This window comes from Saccostrea cucullata, unplaced genomic scaffold (genome assembly GCF_032062105.1).
Source record: "Saccostrea cucullata isolate Sc308-1 unplaced genomic scaffold, CSIRO_AGI_Scuc_v1 ctg687, whole genome shotgun sequence".
NCBI classification, from domain to species: domain Eukaryota; kingdom Metazoa; phylum Mollusca; class Bivalvia; order Ostreida; family Ostreidae; genus Saccostrea; species Saccostrea cuccullata.
The window spans coordinates 1-17,436 of record NW_026925479.1 but is presented as its reverse complement, the minus strand read 5'-3'; the positions used below and the strand labels follow the sequence as shown (position 1 = coordinate 17,436).

Here is a 17,436-nt window from a genome sequence, read left to right as displayed (position 1 = left end):
GTATCTGTCATTTTTGGAGTACCCATGAAAAAAGAAATTTGAGTTTCTCTATTCAGCAGATTTCACACAATAAAACCCCTAGTGGCTCCCATATTCATGCAGTTTAGAGTTCAGAAAAAGACAATGTACGCCTTGTAATAAATCTCAAGTTTGTTTGTTTATACAGAAGTTGAAAATGTAAATTGAAAATTTACAGATCGACAGACAGATGGACAATATGTGATCAGAAAAGCTCATTTGAACTTGATCTACACGTGTTCCCAATTTGTTTACAGTTAATTAATGTTAAATGCTCAATATATTTTTTAGAAGGTTATAACTAATAAAAGTTAACAATTATCAAGATATTAAATCTAACAAGAAATTTTTATATGACTATATCATGTATATATAATGAAAAGAATTTCTATCAATGCTACGAATTTTAATGTTCATAAACCATTTTAGATAACAATTCCACAAATTTTATCCCCATGACAACTTCTGTCTATAACTTACAGTATCCATGGTATTCCAATACTGGTGTTTGAGATACCTGATTTTAGATGTAGGTTACTTGTGTAATACAGAAAACACCTACTTGATCAGAGATCTAACATATATGATTAAGATAGCCTTCCTATATTGAACTTATTAATTTTAAACAAGGCAAATTCATTTCCCCCATGGTGAGAACAGATTAACAGTATCCACTGTGTGATGCACTACTTGTTAATCAGTTTGTATTTTATTCATGTTATTAGAAATTTATGTAATTTCTGTATGGACAAAGATTTATCAAATGATTTTTTCAAACTCTATAACATGAAAAACATGTGTACCAGGTAATCTTGATGCAACATTTTTAAAAATTATTAGAAATTAAGCTTCTGACAGTTATTGCATAACTCTTACATCTGTAGGGACCATGATTTTTTCCTTATGCTTTTTTAAAAATTCTTCATCATTTTTAAGTATATAAATAAGCTAGTTTTAATCTGAAATTTATATTGTCTAAACATGCTAAAGATGCACTTACTTGTACTGTGGAATCATTTTTATTCGTGGGGGTCAATGTTCGTGGGTAGCCAAAATTGTCCTGGTTCGTGGAGACGTAATTTCGTTGGTAACAAATTCTATTTCGTTTTTTTCTCCAAAGTTAAAACAAAGAAGGATAACTCCATCAATGTTGCTTATTTAAGTTATCTCTCTTGTGAACACAAAAATGTAACAGCTACTTGCACCGCCAAATATTACAGCCGTGATGTCACAGTAAATAAAATTAAAATTATAAAAAAACACTAGTGATATGCGGATCATATTTTTAAATCTCTAAATCAATGAGAACGACGACAATGCCCAAATTGACTTAATATACGTCTACCCTGAAACCAATTCCAGCTAATTGGCTAATTAGCACTACTCTAAAATCGCACTGATAATTGACCTCATGAAAGGGACATTTGAGCGTGTTGGACTGTAATGTAAACACTACTTAAATTTAACAGTTGTATTTATTATTTTATTACTTTTAATAATGTATATAGTTATCGATGTCTTTGATACGTAATTTTTTAAAAATTATTTTGGTTTTGTGTCAATAACCACACTCAGATTGTCTTCTTTATGCGCGATTACACTAGAGTAACAGTTATTTGACGATATAAAATAGTCTGTGTAATCGTAACATTTAACAAATAATAAAATATATGTTTGTATATACATTCGTGGGGATGTAAATTCGTGGGTCAGGGTTACCCACGAAAGCCACGAACATTGGTCCCTACGAACAATAATGATTCCACAGTAGTTTCTTGATTCTATGACTCAAATCTACCTGACCCTAAAATGACTGTCTCTAAAAAAGAAAAAAAATAACACCTATCCAATGAAAAATAAAAGTTCAATTATTATAATGAAAATATCAAATGTGCATCTTTATATGGTGAATAAGCCTACACATTTTTAGACAAATCCATGTAGTAGTCTTCAAGAACATGTTTGTTTACAAACAGACAGACAGACAGATAAACATATTGATTCCAGTTAACCTCCCACAATTAATCTGCATGTGCCAAGACTCATATTTCTTTGTCCCTGTGACCAGCTCCAGAGATAACTACACTGCCTACAGTCACTTTGTAATCAAAGTTGACATACCTGATTTTTTTGAATTTTTCATACACAATTCTGTTGTGTTCATCTGTCTTCTTTATTGACTGTGACTTGTCCCAGAAAGGTTTCAATGAAGTTCCACAGGAAATGTCTTTGAATAGTCCTAACCAACTTAGATGGTCAACACCCTAAAAAATTATACAAAAAAAGATAACTTAACAATGTCTACTACAATAAAAAAATTCTTACAAAATTTGTACAAAGACACATGTGGCAGTGATACATTAAGCAAGAGTCAATAACAATTATTAATTAAGATAACCAGCTGTACTCTGGCTCTTATTATCTTGAAATAGATGCAACTTCAACATTTCATATAAATAAAATTCTTGTATGTATACATTTCATATAAGCAACAAGAGGCCAATAATACTGAGCCATCACATCCATCTGATTCTTGTGAGATCTAATGACCTCTTTATGCTCAACAGAAATATTGGTCTGGATGTATGCAAAGAAATTTAGGTTTTCATCATCATCATATTTATTTAGTTTGAAAAAAAAATCAAAATATTCGATTTCCACATGTCAGGGAAATGATTTTATAAGATGCAGGGTTTTTTTTTGTTCATAACTTAAAATGGAGCCTTAATCCTGAACCCAGATGTGCTTGAAAACATCAAATAGTTTGGAACCCTTTTTACTGGATAATTTAAATCCACCGTAATTTACATGGTTTTGGTCCCTTCTTTCTGTGGCCCTTGAAATTCACAACTTTAGATAATTTTTATTCTATTGTACCCTAGTATGGATGCTTTGTGTATAAAAAAAATTTGCTCATATTGATTCAGTGATTCTAGAGAAGAAGCCAAAAATGACAGATATATGATGCATAACCAATAAACACAGGTGATAGCAATGGGCCAACTGACTTAGTAGCCTGAAAAATTCACACATAATTAATAATAAATCTTAATCATGCTTAAAAAAAATCTTACCTCTAGTTTTTCTCTGAAGTTTTCCACATTGTGTTTCAGCTCCCCTATCACAGGTGGAATTTCTCCATTTTCTACAAAAACTTTCTTTTCCAACATTTCTATTCTAAAATAAATAAAGATGGAAAAATGTATGAGGAAATCACTGCTATTATAGTTAAATTCGACAGTAGTGTGTGTTAGTAAGTTGAGTACAATAATGAACATAACTGTGTTGAACTACATGCAGTGTTGACATTGTTCAAGGAACATATAACCATAAAACTAGATATTTCATCCTCTGTATATCACAATTTCTTGCAAAAAATTTCTGAAGCAAAGTCTGTTTTTTTAAATTTGTAGGGTCTAATGTTTCTTCAATGCTCCCATTGGTTTATTTCAATTATCTAAACAATCTATATGGGATGCACTTGTTACCATTATCAAGATTTTGTATCCAAGTTTACATTTATTTTTAAAGAAATGGGGGTGTTAAAATAAATGTGCACATATACATATTATGAAGTACATTATGGATTTCATCAAGTATAGTTAAGAAACTTTGCATTTATTCAGGTTTTGCCCATATGTGTCTTTAACTTGAACAAAAAAGATCAAAGTGTATACTATTCGATTATCTTTTCATGAAGATGCAGTGTTTTGTTTCTCTGCCAGAAGCAGGCTGATTTTTTGGATTGTTTAGTCTAATCTGTTTTCGCAGTCATTTGATATGAATTTCCTCAAGCTCTAGATGATATTGTTTAAATTACCTTGATTCTAAGTTTGTGATCACTGCCCCAAACTGTGTTGCCAAGACATTGTCTGAAATCAGAACAAAATCATCCAAAATCCAAGAACAAAATCTTGAAAAAAAAAACAAACAACAGATTTGTTGTCCCTTTTATGCTCTATATTACATCCTCTGTTGTCCACATGTTCCATGTTACAATTACTTTGATATTTACTTTTGTTAGAGATATCATTGAAACTTGATAGTATTAAATTAAATATCAAAAGAAAGTTCAATTAAAAAAATCTATATTCTAGCTACCAATGCCCTTTTCTCACTGTAAGATAGCTATAACAAGAAAGAAAACATGAGATACTAATAAAATTTGAATTTTAGTTCATGACAAAATTAATATTTAGATTCAGCAAATTTTGACATCAATTGCCAAAACTGAACTTCCTGATTTCAGTTAATTTTTTTAACACTTCCTAATAATAGAAATCTACTCAGAACTGTCCTAGAAGGAATAGGCCAAAATAGGCTTTGCCTCCCATTTATGATTTTTTTTTTTTTTTTTTTTGTTAATAAAAATATGTATAAATTAAATTATGGAAAAATAACGTGTCAGGGCAAAATAAGATCAGGCATAAGCATTACTTAAAAGCATTACTTAAAAGAAATTTCAGCATAAACTGAAAATTTTTAATGCAAAGTCTTATTTAAATATGTTTGAATTAAATTGCATAAAAGTTGGGTTTTTTTTTTTTTACCTCTTCTTTACATGAGCAATATTATGTTTAGTAAACTTGAAAGCAAGAACTTAAAAATTCTCAGCTTAAATATTAAAACTCAGTAGATATGTTATTTAGACTCAACTACCTTGACCTTGTCTTAACAAATGAGGCAAAGAACGAGATTGACCTCTTTGACAGGAACAGTTTTGTGCCAAGCATGGTGCAGATCCTGTACAACTTAACAATTTGAGCCCATTTGAACAGTACACTTCAGGGCTCAGTGACCTTAATTAAATGACTGCCTCAGGATATCTTATAATTATTATAATCATTTGATCCTATTTTTTTAAATTAACAAACCCTCTGGAAACAATTTTAGGAACCTTTGCATAATGTATACTCTTTACATATACTTCAAAATTATGGCAAAGGGTACAGTTCCTACCATTACAGTGAAGGGCGACCACCTCTAACTTGTAGCGAGTATCAGGGGTGTTCTCAGGTAACTTTGGAGATATATTGATGAGGTTGCCTTTAGTGTTGTAAAGCTTCAGTATGTCATCTGAATTGGCCTCAGCAGCTGCTCGAAAAGTCTCTATCAAATAAAATAAAAAAATTGTTATCACTGATTGATAAAAAAAAAAAAAATACTACGAATACTGATGCCCCCATAAGGCAGCTCTTTGCTGATTAAAGTTTCTCAAATGCAAGTCAAATTCCAAGGTCAAGGCCAAAACTGAAAACCAAAAAAAGGTCTTGGCACAAGCAACAACCTGTGAATTACCAAAGCCCTTGCAGCAACCATTGAGAAATTATGGTCAAGGTTATAATCTTTCAAAAGTAGGTCAATGCTCGAAAATAAAGCCAAGTTCATTAGATTCCTGTCATAGCAACAGAATCCCTGACCCCAGGGCCATGAAATTCATATTTTGAAAGAGGCACCCTTGTTCATCATAACTATATGTACTTGGTTTGTTTTAAGAGTGCTTGGATTTATATGTATGTATCATTTCTTCTTTCAACCAAGAACACACTTTGAATATCTCAAAAAAATCAACTTGTACAATGTACCTTAGTTTACCAAATCTTTTATGAATATTTTGTGTTTGCCATGTTGCTACATGCATGTACTTAAGCCTTAAACCAAAGGGAATTCTCCAGCATTTCTGTCATTAATCATGCCAAGAGTGTTTAGACATAAAACCAATATTATGACTTTACAACACTACATGCAAACACTTAAAATAACAATATACCTAGGTTATTGTCATTTCTTTCTGACTTCAACAATCGATAATTTCTTGAGTCAATATTGACCAAATCAACTAAAAATGAAGATGTCCAAATACTCCCAGAGCGACATACACATTAACATTGGAAAGGCACTAAAGCATCAATTACCTGAATAACATTATTGCCCAGTAAAATCTCATTCAAACATTTTATTCTGGAACTTATTTAAACTTGGCAAATATATAATGCTGGTACCAATGTCCCTGATGTATCCTTTGTGTACTGCATTATTTTGTTGTATGGTGGTTGCTATATATATAGTTTACTCCCCCCCCCCCCCACACACACACACACCACCATCAAATTATCAAAACCAATAGGAGATACAATTTTTATATCCCAAATTCAGATTTATCTACCTTAAAATTTAATTTTAATGCAGAAGAATTAAACAAGATAACACTTTGGTCAAAAAGAATTAAGGTCCACAAAATTTCTGTATAAAGTACAATTGTACTATGTTTGCAAATCTTCATCTTGATGTTGATGATCTTTATGTTCATCATATACTGTAAAATCACAAATTTTCATGGGCTCAAATTCTTGAGGTTTGAGGGAAAAAATTGGTTTGTGGGGATTTGATTTCATTGTTGAAGAATGTTTTAATAATTATAGTTAATGAATATGAAATTTTACATTTCATGGTGGTCATGAACTTGTGGGTCAATGATCTCCCCATACCTCGAAAACAATGAAATTAATCCCCCTTGAAAATGATTTCATAGTAGTTGGCCATCTACTTATTTGGTAACGAAGTATGCTTTGGAACTGTATATACTGTCAAAGTCATTGTATACATATACTGTCAAAGTCACTGCATATGTATTGCGATAAGCACTTTAGTTACAGACATGGAAAATGATGAAAATCAAAACACATGTACAGGCTATCTAGCTTCCAAAAAGTAGATTACATGTATATTCAGCCTTCAGGGGATTAAAAAAATTGTTTTATTTTTTTAAGGGATTTTTTTCTGTCAATGGCACTACATTATCCCAAAGCCTCAGAGACCTGTTGTTAGTGGGGGTATCTTGATGATTATCAAGAATGGGGTATCTGTAAGTTAGCTAAGATACCACAACCAGAACTTGGTGTCTCAAGGACTCACACTGATTGCTGTGTTTTCACAACCCCATATGAAGAAGTTGTCAAGGACATTTCTCCTCTGTCTGAATTAATTAAGAACAAAAGACAGCAGATTTCAAATATTTACCCCCAGTATCAATATTGTCTGATTTTGAAATGCTGCACCTTAAATAGAACAAATGGCCTCTCCTTGACATCAAAAATTTAAAAAGATTAGATCAGAACACTTGTAAAACTTGGTATCTTCACATTGCTTAAATGTTGTGTATCTCACATATACAATGTATATCCAAATCAGTCAGTGACTGCATGGGAAAGTCTATAACAATAGTGGGGCAAATGGTCCCACTATTCAATGAAAAGTACTATTAATAAAATGTTGGGTCCATTATTACTCTATTTACTTTCATCTTGGTCGCCTGTGTGGCTCACTGGTACAGCATCTGCTCTGGAGTTGCAGAGTAAGAAGTTGATCCTTACATTGCAGGATTCAATCCCACTGTGCAATGTGGAGATAGGTCCTTCCAATGAGACCATTAAACTGTGGTCCCCAATTGCAGTAGATGCTGGCACAAAAAAAATCCCTCCCTGCTCAATGGCCTTGATTGGCAAGTACATACAGGTAAATAATTTGCAGCTCTCTACCAGCAAGAGGTAGCATCTCTTTGAGTGAAAAATTCTCAAGAAGGATGTTAAACAACAAACAAAAATAAATTTCCATGGTTCACAGACAGTCCCCATAAAAAATTAAAACATTACCTTTTCCATATAATCATATTTTCTTATACATTGTAATATATGTATATATTTTGAGACATACATGTACTTGGTCTTATTTTTTATTGTCATTTTTGCCATTTTCTGTCAATGTGTGTCCTAATCATATAAAGAGTGTCAAGTCACTTTCATGGTTTGATAGAGACGGTGTGAAAACAACTTATTTGTCCAAAAATATATATTAATGTCTGTGGATCAATGCTTAGTCTTAATGTGCAATAATTCAAAATAACTTGGCAATGTGGATTAAATATGCTGGCCTAGGCCACACCAATTTAATTTCTTGTTCGTTGGACATTTGATGAAAAAAAGTAAGAGCGGTCAAGCGGTTAAATAATAATATTATTACTTTTTGTAGTAAAAAATTTTAGGCGGAACGTGAAGAATTTTGAGCGGACAATTATATTTTTTCTGATTTGCAGGGTAAGCAGATGAAAAATGCGATAAATAGAGCGGAAATGGGACAGAAAATTGCTCAGAATTTCCATGGTGCGGGAAATTTTGAATTAATATTATTTTTCTAGTTTCAGTTAATTACGAGCGTGTGGGTCCGACGAACAAAATTTTTTATTGATGTGGCCCTATCTTAAAATATTAAGCACATATAATGAATCAATTAAAATTTTATACATCTATCAATAAAAAAGTCTTCTCAAACCAGAATTGCATGACCAGTACATCAGCTGTTTTGTCGGGTACCTTCAACAGCAGACAGGGCTCTCTACATTTATGGTTTGTCTGCTTGTCTGGTACCAGTGAAAAAAAAATTATGGACAAGTGAATATTGCTGGGCACTTGTCCGATTAGACAAGTGCATCTGCATCTTAATGTAAAGGAGTCCTAAATAATAAAAAGAACTGTTTAAAATTTTGTTTTATGTGTTTGTTGTATTAATCAATAATATCATGAATCAATCAAAATTTATTGAAAATTTTCGGACAAGTGAAATTGATGTTCGGACAAGTATATGTGTCTTGGTCACTTGTTCAAATAGACAAGTAGGAAAAAAGTTAATGTTAACCCTGGCAGAGTTGATGGAAATTAAAAATGTTATCAGTGCTTGGGAAGGCCAAAATAGTCAATGGGACTATGGCTCAACTGTCAACATTTTTGATGGGCCATTTCGAAAATGAATGGGCCATCAATATAATCTGAAGGGCCATTTTAAAAAATAACAGTGACAAACAAATATGAAATACGAGTGAAATGCAGCAAATTTAAAGCAACTTGCTTAGAATATAACTGACCCGTATTTTGTATTAAAATTACGACAATTTTGGAAAGGGAACAGCCCTACCATACAAATGAATGAAGTATCTCTTCGTTTAACCGGAAGTACCGTATAAGTGGAAATTTTAGAGAGATGCAAATTTAGCGATTTGTCCTTAAAATTGAGTATTTTATTTTTAGCGAGAAGTAATATTAGCGATTTTGAAATGCTCACTAAAGAAACTATTACAACAAAGGCAGAATTATTTTTTAGCGATATTCAATTTTAGCGATCTTGGCACCATTGCTAATAATGCCAAAATTAAATCCTCGCTAAAAATTCTGCTTATACGGTATTTTTTGACAGGTTTGAACCAATGAGATTTGTTGTTTTAAATTGACTGCATTTAAAACGAAAGTAAAGAAAGTCGTACGCAAAATATTTCCAAAGAACATCGCTAAAAAATTGAATGCGCACCTTGGTGCCATGATTGATTGATTCAATGCGCCATTTTTCACTTCAATGCGACTATGGCGCATGGTGCAAGCTGGCTTCCCAATCACTGTGTTATGAACATGCATGTGTTCCTCATGTTCTTTTTATAAAATATTCATTATAAGGCCATAATAAATAAATTCCTAGATTCTCATCCCACCCACCCCGGTCTTTTACCCCTGCCCTGATTTTTTTAATTTCTGTTTTTCTTCGTCTTAATTCTGATCGGGATCGGTATTCAACTACCATTCAATTTTTGTTTCAAATACCGCGAACGTCAGCATGATTTTGACAGCTGAAAAGATGGTAATTGCTGTAACATATGCTAAACAAGGGTCATTGGCTGTGAAAGATTGGTGATGATGTGTAGTAATAGACAAACGGGTCTCTACTATGATTTTTATTCTGGTATTAAAGATAAATCTGCACCGACAGACCAGGTCTATAAAGAGTCTGCAAAATGGAAAAAAATATATAATAAAACCCGCCCGCTCTCCTCAATCTTTCAAAAAATTCAGATGAGAATCTAGGAATTTTTTTTATTATGGCCTAAATAACTTTCTTTTTTCATCTTTGAAAATCTTCTTTATATAGTCAACAATTCATTTGGGTTTTTTTATACATGTATATATCTTATAATATAATCATTTCATGATATTTCTTTTCATTAATTTATTTATTCATTCATTTTTTTTTGGCATTTTCATGCAGGTAATAGAATTAGAGACAATAGCTCTATATAATTGAATATCTACGAAAAGGTATATATGTGCCACTTAATTAAACTTGAGATAACCAGGTCCAGTCCAAAGACTATTTCTACCTACGTAGCTATTAATAGCTACCTAGGTATTTAAACCTACCCAAAGTAGCTATTTTTACCTACTTTCTGCTTTACTTGCATTTTGTGGCCAAATGCAGGAACGGCGCAACATGGTGAGCACAAAATTTCTTGATACAGTCACACTAATGATGAATATGACAAAAATTTGGCCAAAAAATGATCACTTCGTATATTTTCAATTTTGCATAGAAACTATAAAATTGCCGATTCAGGAAGTAATCATTTTTTTGGCCAAAATTTTGTCGTATTCATCATTAGTGTGACAGTATCAAAAGATATGGTATTCACCATGTTGCGCCGTTTGGTCTTTTGGCCGCAAAATGCAGAAAATATAAAAAGTAGGTAAAAATAGCTACTTTGGGTAGCTTTAAATACCTAGGTAGCTATTAATAGCTACGTAGGTAGAAATAGTCTTTGGACTGGACCTGATAACTGTCAATTTCAGCTGTACTGCTTTCTGTGAAGAATAATGATAATTTTCTCTTTCGTGTAGGTTTTGTACGAGTTGATGTTTCCATTATGACCACATCATACTGAGTCTAAGGTTACATTTAAATTTCAGTGCCAGCATGCATATCATTTACTTTGTCTTCTGATTTAACAATGCTGCATGCTGCAATACACAACAATGTCTTGCCTATGGCAATACCCCGTATATATAGATCTATACGTAAATCTTGATAAGCAGGTGCGCGAAATTTGACATCTGACAAAACTGTTTAATCGTTATCAATTTCTAGCACTGTAGATCGCTGAGGTGTCCAATCAAAGAAAACAGTTTTAACAAATCATTCTAGATTTTTACACAATGTTTATACAAAAACAGTGAAATCTTATTTGACAAGTTCATTTACCATGCGATAGGAATTTACCTTTCAGTTCGTCTGCCGTGTCGTCCGATCTAAATTCGGCTTGTTCCGGCTTTCCATCAACAGTAAAATATACAACTTTCGTAGCCATTATCCTTTGCAAATTAAAGTTCAATCAACAGGCATATCGACACGCGGATGCAGGCGTTCATCACATCTTGTAAGATATGTTCGTTGTCACTGAAGACCTAAAATAAGAGCAAGTGTGAAGTGAAAGAGATCCGAATGGATCGATTTAACCGCTTTCGAATTTCCTCAGAATGTATTTTCTCTCTATATATATTAGATTGAAATATATGGTAATGATATTTTGTTATTTAAATAATCCAGTTATTTAAAATGTTTCTTTTCTGGGGGATAACTAGACATGTTTACAAATTTTGGCGAAAAACACAACTATTTTTTTTTTCACTTTCGTAGTCGACATTCTAAAATATCCCCTTCGGTCTGATTGACGTCATATGATAATAAGAACTTTCCTGACACATATGAATGATGTACACAAAAAAAGTTTAAATGGCCAGAATAACAGAGTATTTGAAATATGAAATCAATATTTTTACTATTAGGCTTTTTCATTGTCACTTCGTAATTGTTATATGGAAATGCATGATTGAAAATAATGTTTTTTCTTAATATCAAATATCGTATTAAATATCCTGGCGTATTGTATTTTCGACCTATTTAGATGTTTTATATTAATTTATCGCAAACTTTATAGAATCTGAAAAAATATGGGCTTAAAATGTTAGCTAATGTATCTATAAATAAAATGATGTAAACCAAATTGCAGTTTTGTGTTTATTTTATTTATATGCCATGATGTGGAGAGGGCACAGTTTTCCTTACAAAAATATTAGCGTCTTGTGTTTTCGACCTAAATATAGTATCAACGCCCAATCAGTATTGGCTATAAATACCCACTGAATATTCCAAACAATAAAAAAACGATTGTCTATACTTCAAAAAAAAATTGAACAGGTTGCATATTTTGGTTGCAAATACATTTATTCGTTGGTTGAATCCATCTGTCAGTAGCTGTGCATTTCCAAATAAAATCAATGAAATTACGTTGCATTTTCCAGTAAAAATCTGTAAGAAAGTGCTCATATTTAAGTAAGAAAAAAAAATTGTTTGATCCACCCATTCATTTCAATATTCATGCGTCTCTTTAACAGAGATCTTAATTTTCTTTCAGAAAAATGTCATCAAAAAATCTTTGTAATTAACCGATTACGGCTTTGATTAATCAACATATAAAATGTGCATTAGTAAAAAGACTAGAATTTCTGACATCGGACTAAAACCATTGCGGAAATTCCGTTGAATTGATTATTTTTGGTATTTTCACTACAGTTGTGCTTCAAAGGTATTTTTCTTAGTGTAGCAACCAAAAAATAATGTTCTACCGCGCGGAATCTGCACGGAAAGCAGATTGGGAAAAATAGGTCGAAAATACAATACGGTCGAAAACAGGATACGAGAATATGTGATTTATTGTACCGAACAGCTGATGGGGGTTAATCAAACAGAATATATAAACATCATGTTGAACACGATAAATTTCATGTAATTGATTTTTCTCCAACCCCCAAAGGTTGAAGACAAATGTTTGCTTACTTCGTAAAATTAGAATGTTTGATAATTATAAATTAACAAGCAATAATTAAAACATGCTCTAAAAGAATCGAATATATCATATACAGGCTTATATAACGTTATATGTATATATTTCTTTTCAAAGTGGAAAGACCAGTGATTGATTTTTTAAAAATATTTTTTTAATTATAAATACCAAATATATGAAAAGGACATGGACACAGACACCTGGAAATTACAGATCGAGGTGGGATGAGCAAGCATCCCCTGTCAACCGGTCATGCGTATCCGCCGTGAGTTCTATGATGTATTGCTCATGCAGGTAGACAGAGCATTCCCAAGTCAAATTCAGTATTAAAAACAAAGGCCTTTCAATTACATGTGAAACAAGTTAATTAATAAGCATATATACACGATCCAACGATAGGTTATATATTTGTTAACGAATAAAGTTCGTTAGAGCTAGGTTAGGTACCATGTCAAGTTGAAATCCCTGTAACACAATCTTATCTTTCAGTAGACTATAGCTGCCTCCATTTAAAAAAAATTTCGTACTAGGAGCATGCTCTTGAGTATCGAATAAGTTTGTTTAAAATATATTTTATTCAAATTAATCATGTTAATGAAGAGGATTGAATAAGTTGGGAGATGTACACACCATATGTTGATAACGAGATATTACTGCAAAAGGAAAAGTTGAAATATTAAATCTCGTTTGTCATTGTTTAGTTGTTAGATAGCTAGTCAGTAACTTGTGCTAATTGATATTTATTGCATGATAGTGAGGAAAATATGAAGACTTATTCAGCCAGAAAAATCATATTCCCCGAGGGCTTCGCCCGAGGGGAATATGATATTTCTTGGCTGAATAAGTCTTCATGTTTCCCGAACATTCATGCAATGAATTGTTTATTATACCGAAACAAGCAAAACCTTTGAAATAAACATAAACTTTCAAATTTGGCACCGCTCTCAAATTCACTTTCATTTTCAACAAAACGTTACTAATTTTAACTCTTTGGTCAACACATCTTCATCAATTTTATGACGTAAACCAGGTTATTGTGATGTCTACTATACTCTCGGGAGTTTTCTTTAAACGAACGATAATTTTTGCGGGAAAATGCACCAAGTATCCGAAGAGGTGGAATATGATGAAAAGCATACAGACGGCCGGGAAATATGAATAGTTACGGCCCGATCGCGTGACAACTTAGAACCAATCAGATAACGCGTTGTTTAGAATATTTATAATGAGGTATAATAATATTGCATCTTCGATAATACTTTGTATGTTGAGTCTTAAACCCCAACAAGTGTCCCCTTCTTCTCATTTAAAAGTATTTGAACGAATTTTGTTTCTTAGAAATATAAAAACAGTTCTGCTGCATGTAATAATTAAAGGAGCACAATTAGTGTCCGTCGGCATCCCAGTGTTTTGTTGGAACACCTGGTCTCCACATATGTCAATATGTAAATGTTGTCCACAAGGAACTCTGGCACCCTTTTAATATCACAGATGTAAAAAAGTCTTGTGTGTTATTAGAATCAGATTGATTTTTAACAAAGTTAATTTTTTTGATGACTAATTTACAAGATAGGAAAATATTTTCGACTTAATTTTAATTTTTTTAATTGAAAAAGCAGTTTTCAATGATACCAATTTATTGTGAGAAATGGTTATATAAAGTTTAGAAAAAGTTACCTTATTGACTTTTGACAAAAATCATTAAAGAGAATCCACATCTTATTTATACAACTTCTATCCGCACGTTTAAACTAACGAAAGCGCACTGAGCTCATTTTCGTGGGTTAAGAAATTAATTTTTTGCGTTATATAACGCGAAACTTTCGCGAATAAAGGCGTAACATTTTGTCTTTCAAACAATTCAAAGTCTATGAGCGTTTTTCCAAAGTGAAACTTAATGATTATGAATTTGGGGAAAACAAGAACCCCTTTCCGAATTCGAAATAAAATCAAGATTTCAAAAATGCCAAAATGAGGTTAAGTCTATTGTGTCCAGTCACATGGGTGACATGTGACAATTGGATGAAACATATTCATTTCTGTCCATTAGACTCGAGAAATACAACATCGTAGACAAATCATTGTAAAAAAAAAATTAACAATGCACGTCTTCATGAACATGTAAAGTTTAAATTCATTGAAAAAAACGTTGTGAAAGATTTTTGTTTTAGTTCTGTAAAACTAAACCCTGAAGAAGGAAGAATGGATATCATCTAAGATCTGGGAAATGGTGGAACTAAGACGCAAAACAAAGAAGAAAATATTAACAGCCAAGTCAGCTAGGTTAAAAGATCAGCTAAAAGAAACATACACAATACAAGACAAGGAAGTTAAGAAAAGTGCACAAAGGACAAGAAGGATTACATTGACAAGCTTGCGCAAGATGCAGGAAAAATGCTGCCTCTAAACAAGACATGGGGACATTATACCGTATTACAAAAACTCTGAGTGGTGGTTTTAAAAGCACAGATACACCAGTGCGAAAACAAGATGGAGTATTGGCCTCAAGTATAGAAGAAGAGCTTACCTGTTGGAAAGAGCATTTTGAAAGGGTATTAAACCAGGAATGTCCATCAGCAGAACATGCTGAAATTATTGAAGCTATGGACACTTTTGGACATAGATACCAACACACCAACAATTGAGGAAGTAAAACATGCCATCAAACTTCTCAAGAATGGGAAAGCCCCAGGGATCGATCAAGTACATGCAGAAATGTTAAAAGCTGAGGAAGTATTAACACCCAGACTTCTCACAGATATCCTGCAAACTATTTGGCAGACAGAAACAGCACCAGATGATTGGAAGGTTGGTCTCATAGTGAAGCTGCCCAAGAAAGGTGACCTAGTGGACACAAATAATTGGAGAGGGATTATGTTGTTGTCAGTTACCAGCAAAGTCTTAAGCAGAGTCATCTTAAACAGAATGGCCTCAGTGGTAGACCCATACCTTCGTAAAGAGCAAGCTGGATTTAGAAAAGGAAAATCATGCACAGACCAGATATTTTCCTTGAGGCAAATCTTAGAACAAAGCAATGAATGGAATGCTACGTTGTATGCCAACTTCATCGACTTTGCCAAAGCATTTGACAGTATACACCGTCCTGCTTTATGGATGATCCTCAAACATTACGGCATCCCTGATAAGATCATATCCATCATTCAGATGCTATACAAGGACTTCCAGGCAAAGGTCATCTGCGGAACTGAACTAACAGACAGCTTCCCAATCCAAACCAGGGTACGACAGGGATGTCTGCTTTCACCATTGCTGTTTAGTTTCTGCATAGACTGGGTTATGAAAATTACTACCAGTCAGACCAGTCGAGGAATATCCTGGACATTTCAACAGTCACTAGAAGATCTTGACTTTGCAGATGATATCGCTTTACTATCACAGCGTTACAAAGATATTCAAAGTAAAACTGATGACCTGGTCAAGTATGGCAGACAAATTGGACTTAAGATAAATGTAAACAAAACAAAGTTAATGAGGATAAATACAAAGATAGATAAAGAAGTCACAGCGAACAATGACAGAATAGAAGAAGTAGACAATTTTACATACCTTGGCAGTAAGATCACAGCCAATGGAGATTCCACCATGGACGTAGAAAATAGAATTTCAAAAGCCCATGCCATCTTTGCCAACCTACGGAACATCTGGAAATCCTCAATTATCAGATCCAAAACCAAACTAAGGATATTTAAAACAAATGTCATCGGAGTCCTTCTCTATGGATCTGAGTCATGGAAGGTGACAAAGAACATCTCGCAAAAACTGGATACCTTTCAAACTAGATGTCTCCGTAGAATACTGAAGATATTCTGGCCAAACAAGATCACCAACAAGGAGCTGTATGAAAGAACATGCACAGCTGCTATATCGGACCAGATTAAAGAAAGACGCTGGAAATGGATTGGCCATGTGATGAGGATGAAACCATCAGAGATACCAAGGGTGGCCCTACGATGGACTCCACCAGGAAAGAGAAACAGAGGGCGACCAAAGGAGACATGGCGACGGTCGGTTGAAAAGGAAATGAATGATCAAGGGTGGACTTGGGGCACTGTACAGACAATGGCAGCAGACAGACAGAGATGGAGGTCCTCGGTGCAGGCCTTATGTGCTCAAAGCACGAAGAGGACTAAGTAAGTAAGTAAAACCCTTCCTATTAAAACAGGGGTTATTAAAATGGACAAATAGCAATTGGTAACATCACAGCGGCTACATTGTATATGATTTTTTTATGAATATAATTATTATTGTAAGCAGGCTCCTATGGTAACATTCTGTTTTCCAGCGTGTAAAACGTTTGATTCCAAATTATGTAAATAAAGATATGTATACGTGAATTCATTTAAAGTTAAGAAGATATTTCTAAAGATGACTATTTTCATTGAAGATTTATCAGACTTTTTCGTATAACTTAAATTTGGGTGTCTACAACACAAAGGACTTCCACCCAAAACGTATCAATCTGCTTGACATTACATTCAAAATACGTACTTTCAATAAATAAGTTAACTATTTTACATAGTAAAATCAAGAAAAAGCATTAAGAGTTTTTGCCCTTTGCTATTTTAAAGAATTAAATTAACTAATTAAATCTATTTAAAAATGCTCTTCCAAAATATATATATATTGCAAGGATGTAGTTGAATTCACCCTGTTTTCAGATATGTTTATATACACGTTGTCTC

General features: G+C 33.1%; 1 protein-coding gene across 2 annotated transcripts in view; it reads right to left on the bottom strand.

The window, feature by feature from the left end:
- The window catches only part of LOC134268939 (high affinity cGMP-specific 3',5'-cyclic phosphodiesterase 9A-like), a 29,342-nt gene extending 18,025 nt beyond the window's left edge, over positions 1–11,317 (bottom strand). For both annotated transcript variants that reach the window (XM_062751175.1, XM_062751173.1), the window contains exons 1-5: positions 11,110–11,317; positions 4,978–5,127; positions 3,839–3,890; positions 3,093–3,195; positions 2,140–2,282 (exon numbers count right to left, since the gene is read on the bottom strand). In XM_062751175.1, coding sequence (XP_062607159.1) covers positions 2,140–2,282; positions 3,093–3,195; positions 3,839–3,890; positions 4,978–5,127; positions 11,110–11,197 — 536 coding nt within the window. In that variant the 5' untranslated portion in view covers positions 11,198–11,317. The remainder of the gene's footprint in view (positions 1–2,139; positions 2,283–3,092; positions 3,196–3,838; positions 3,891–4,977; positions 5,128–11,109) is intronic.
- Positions 11,318–17,436: the final 6,119 nt, after the last annotated feature.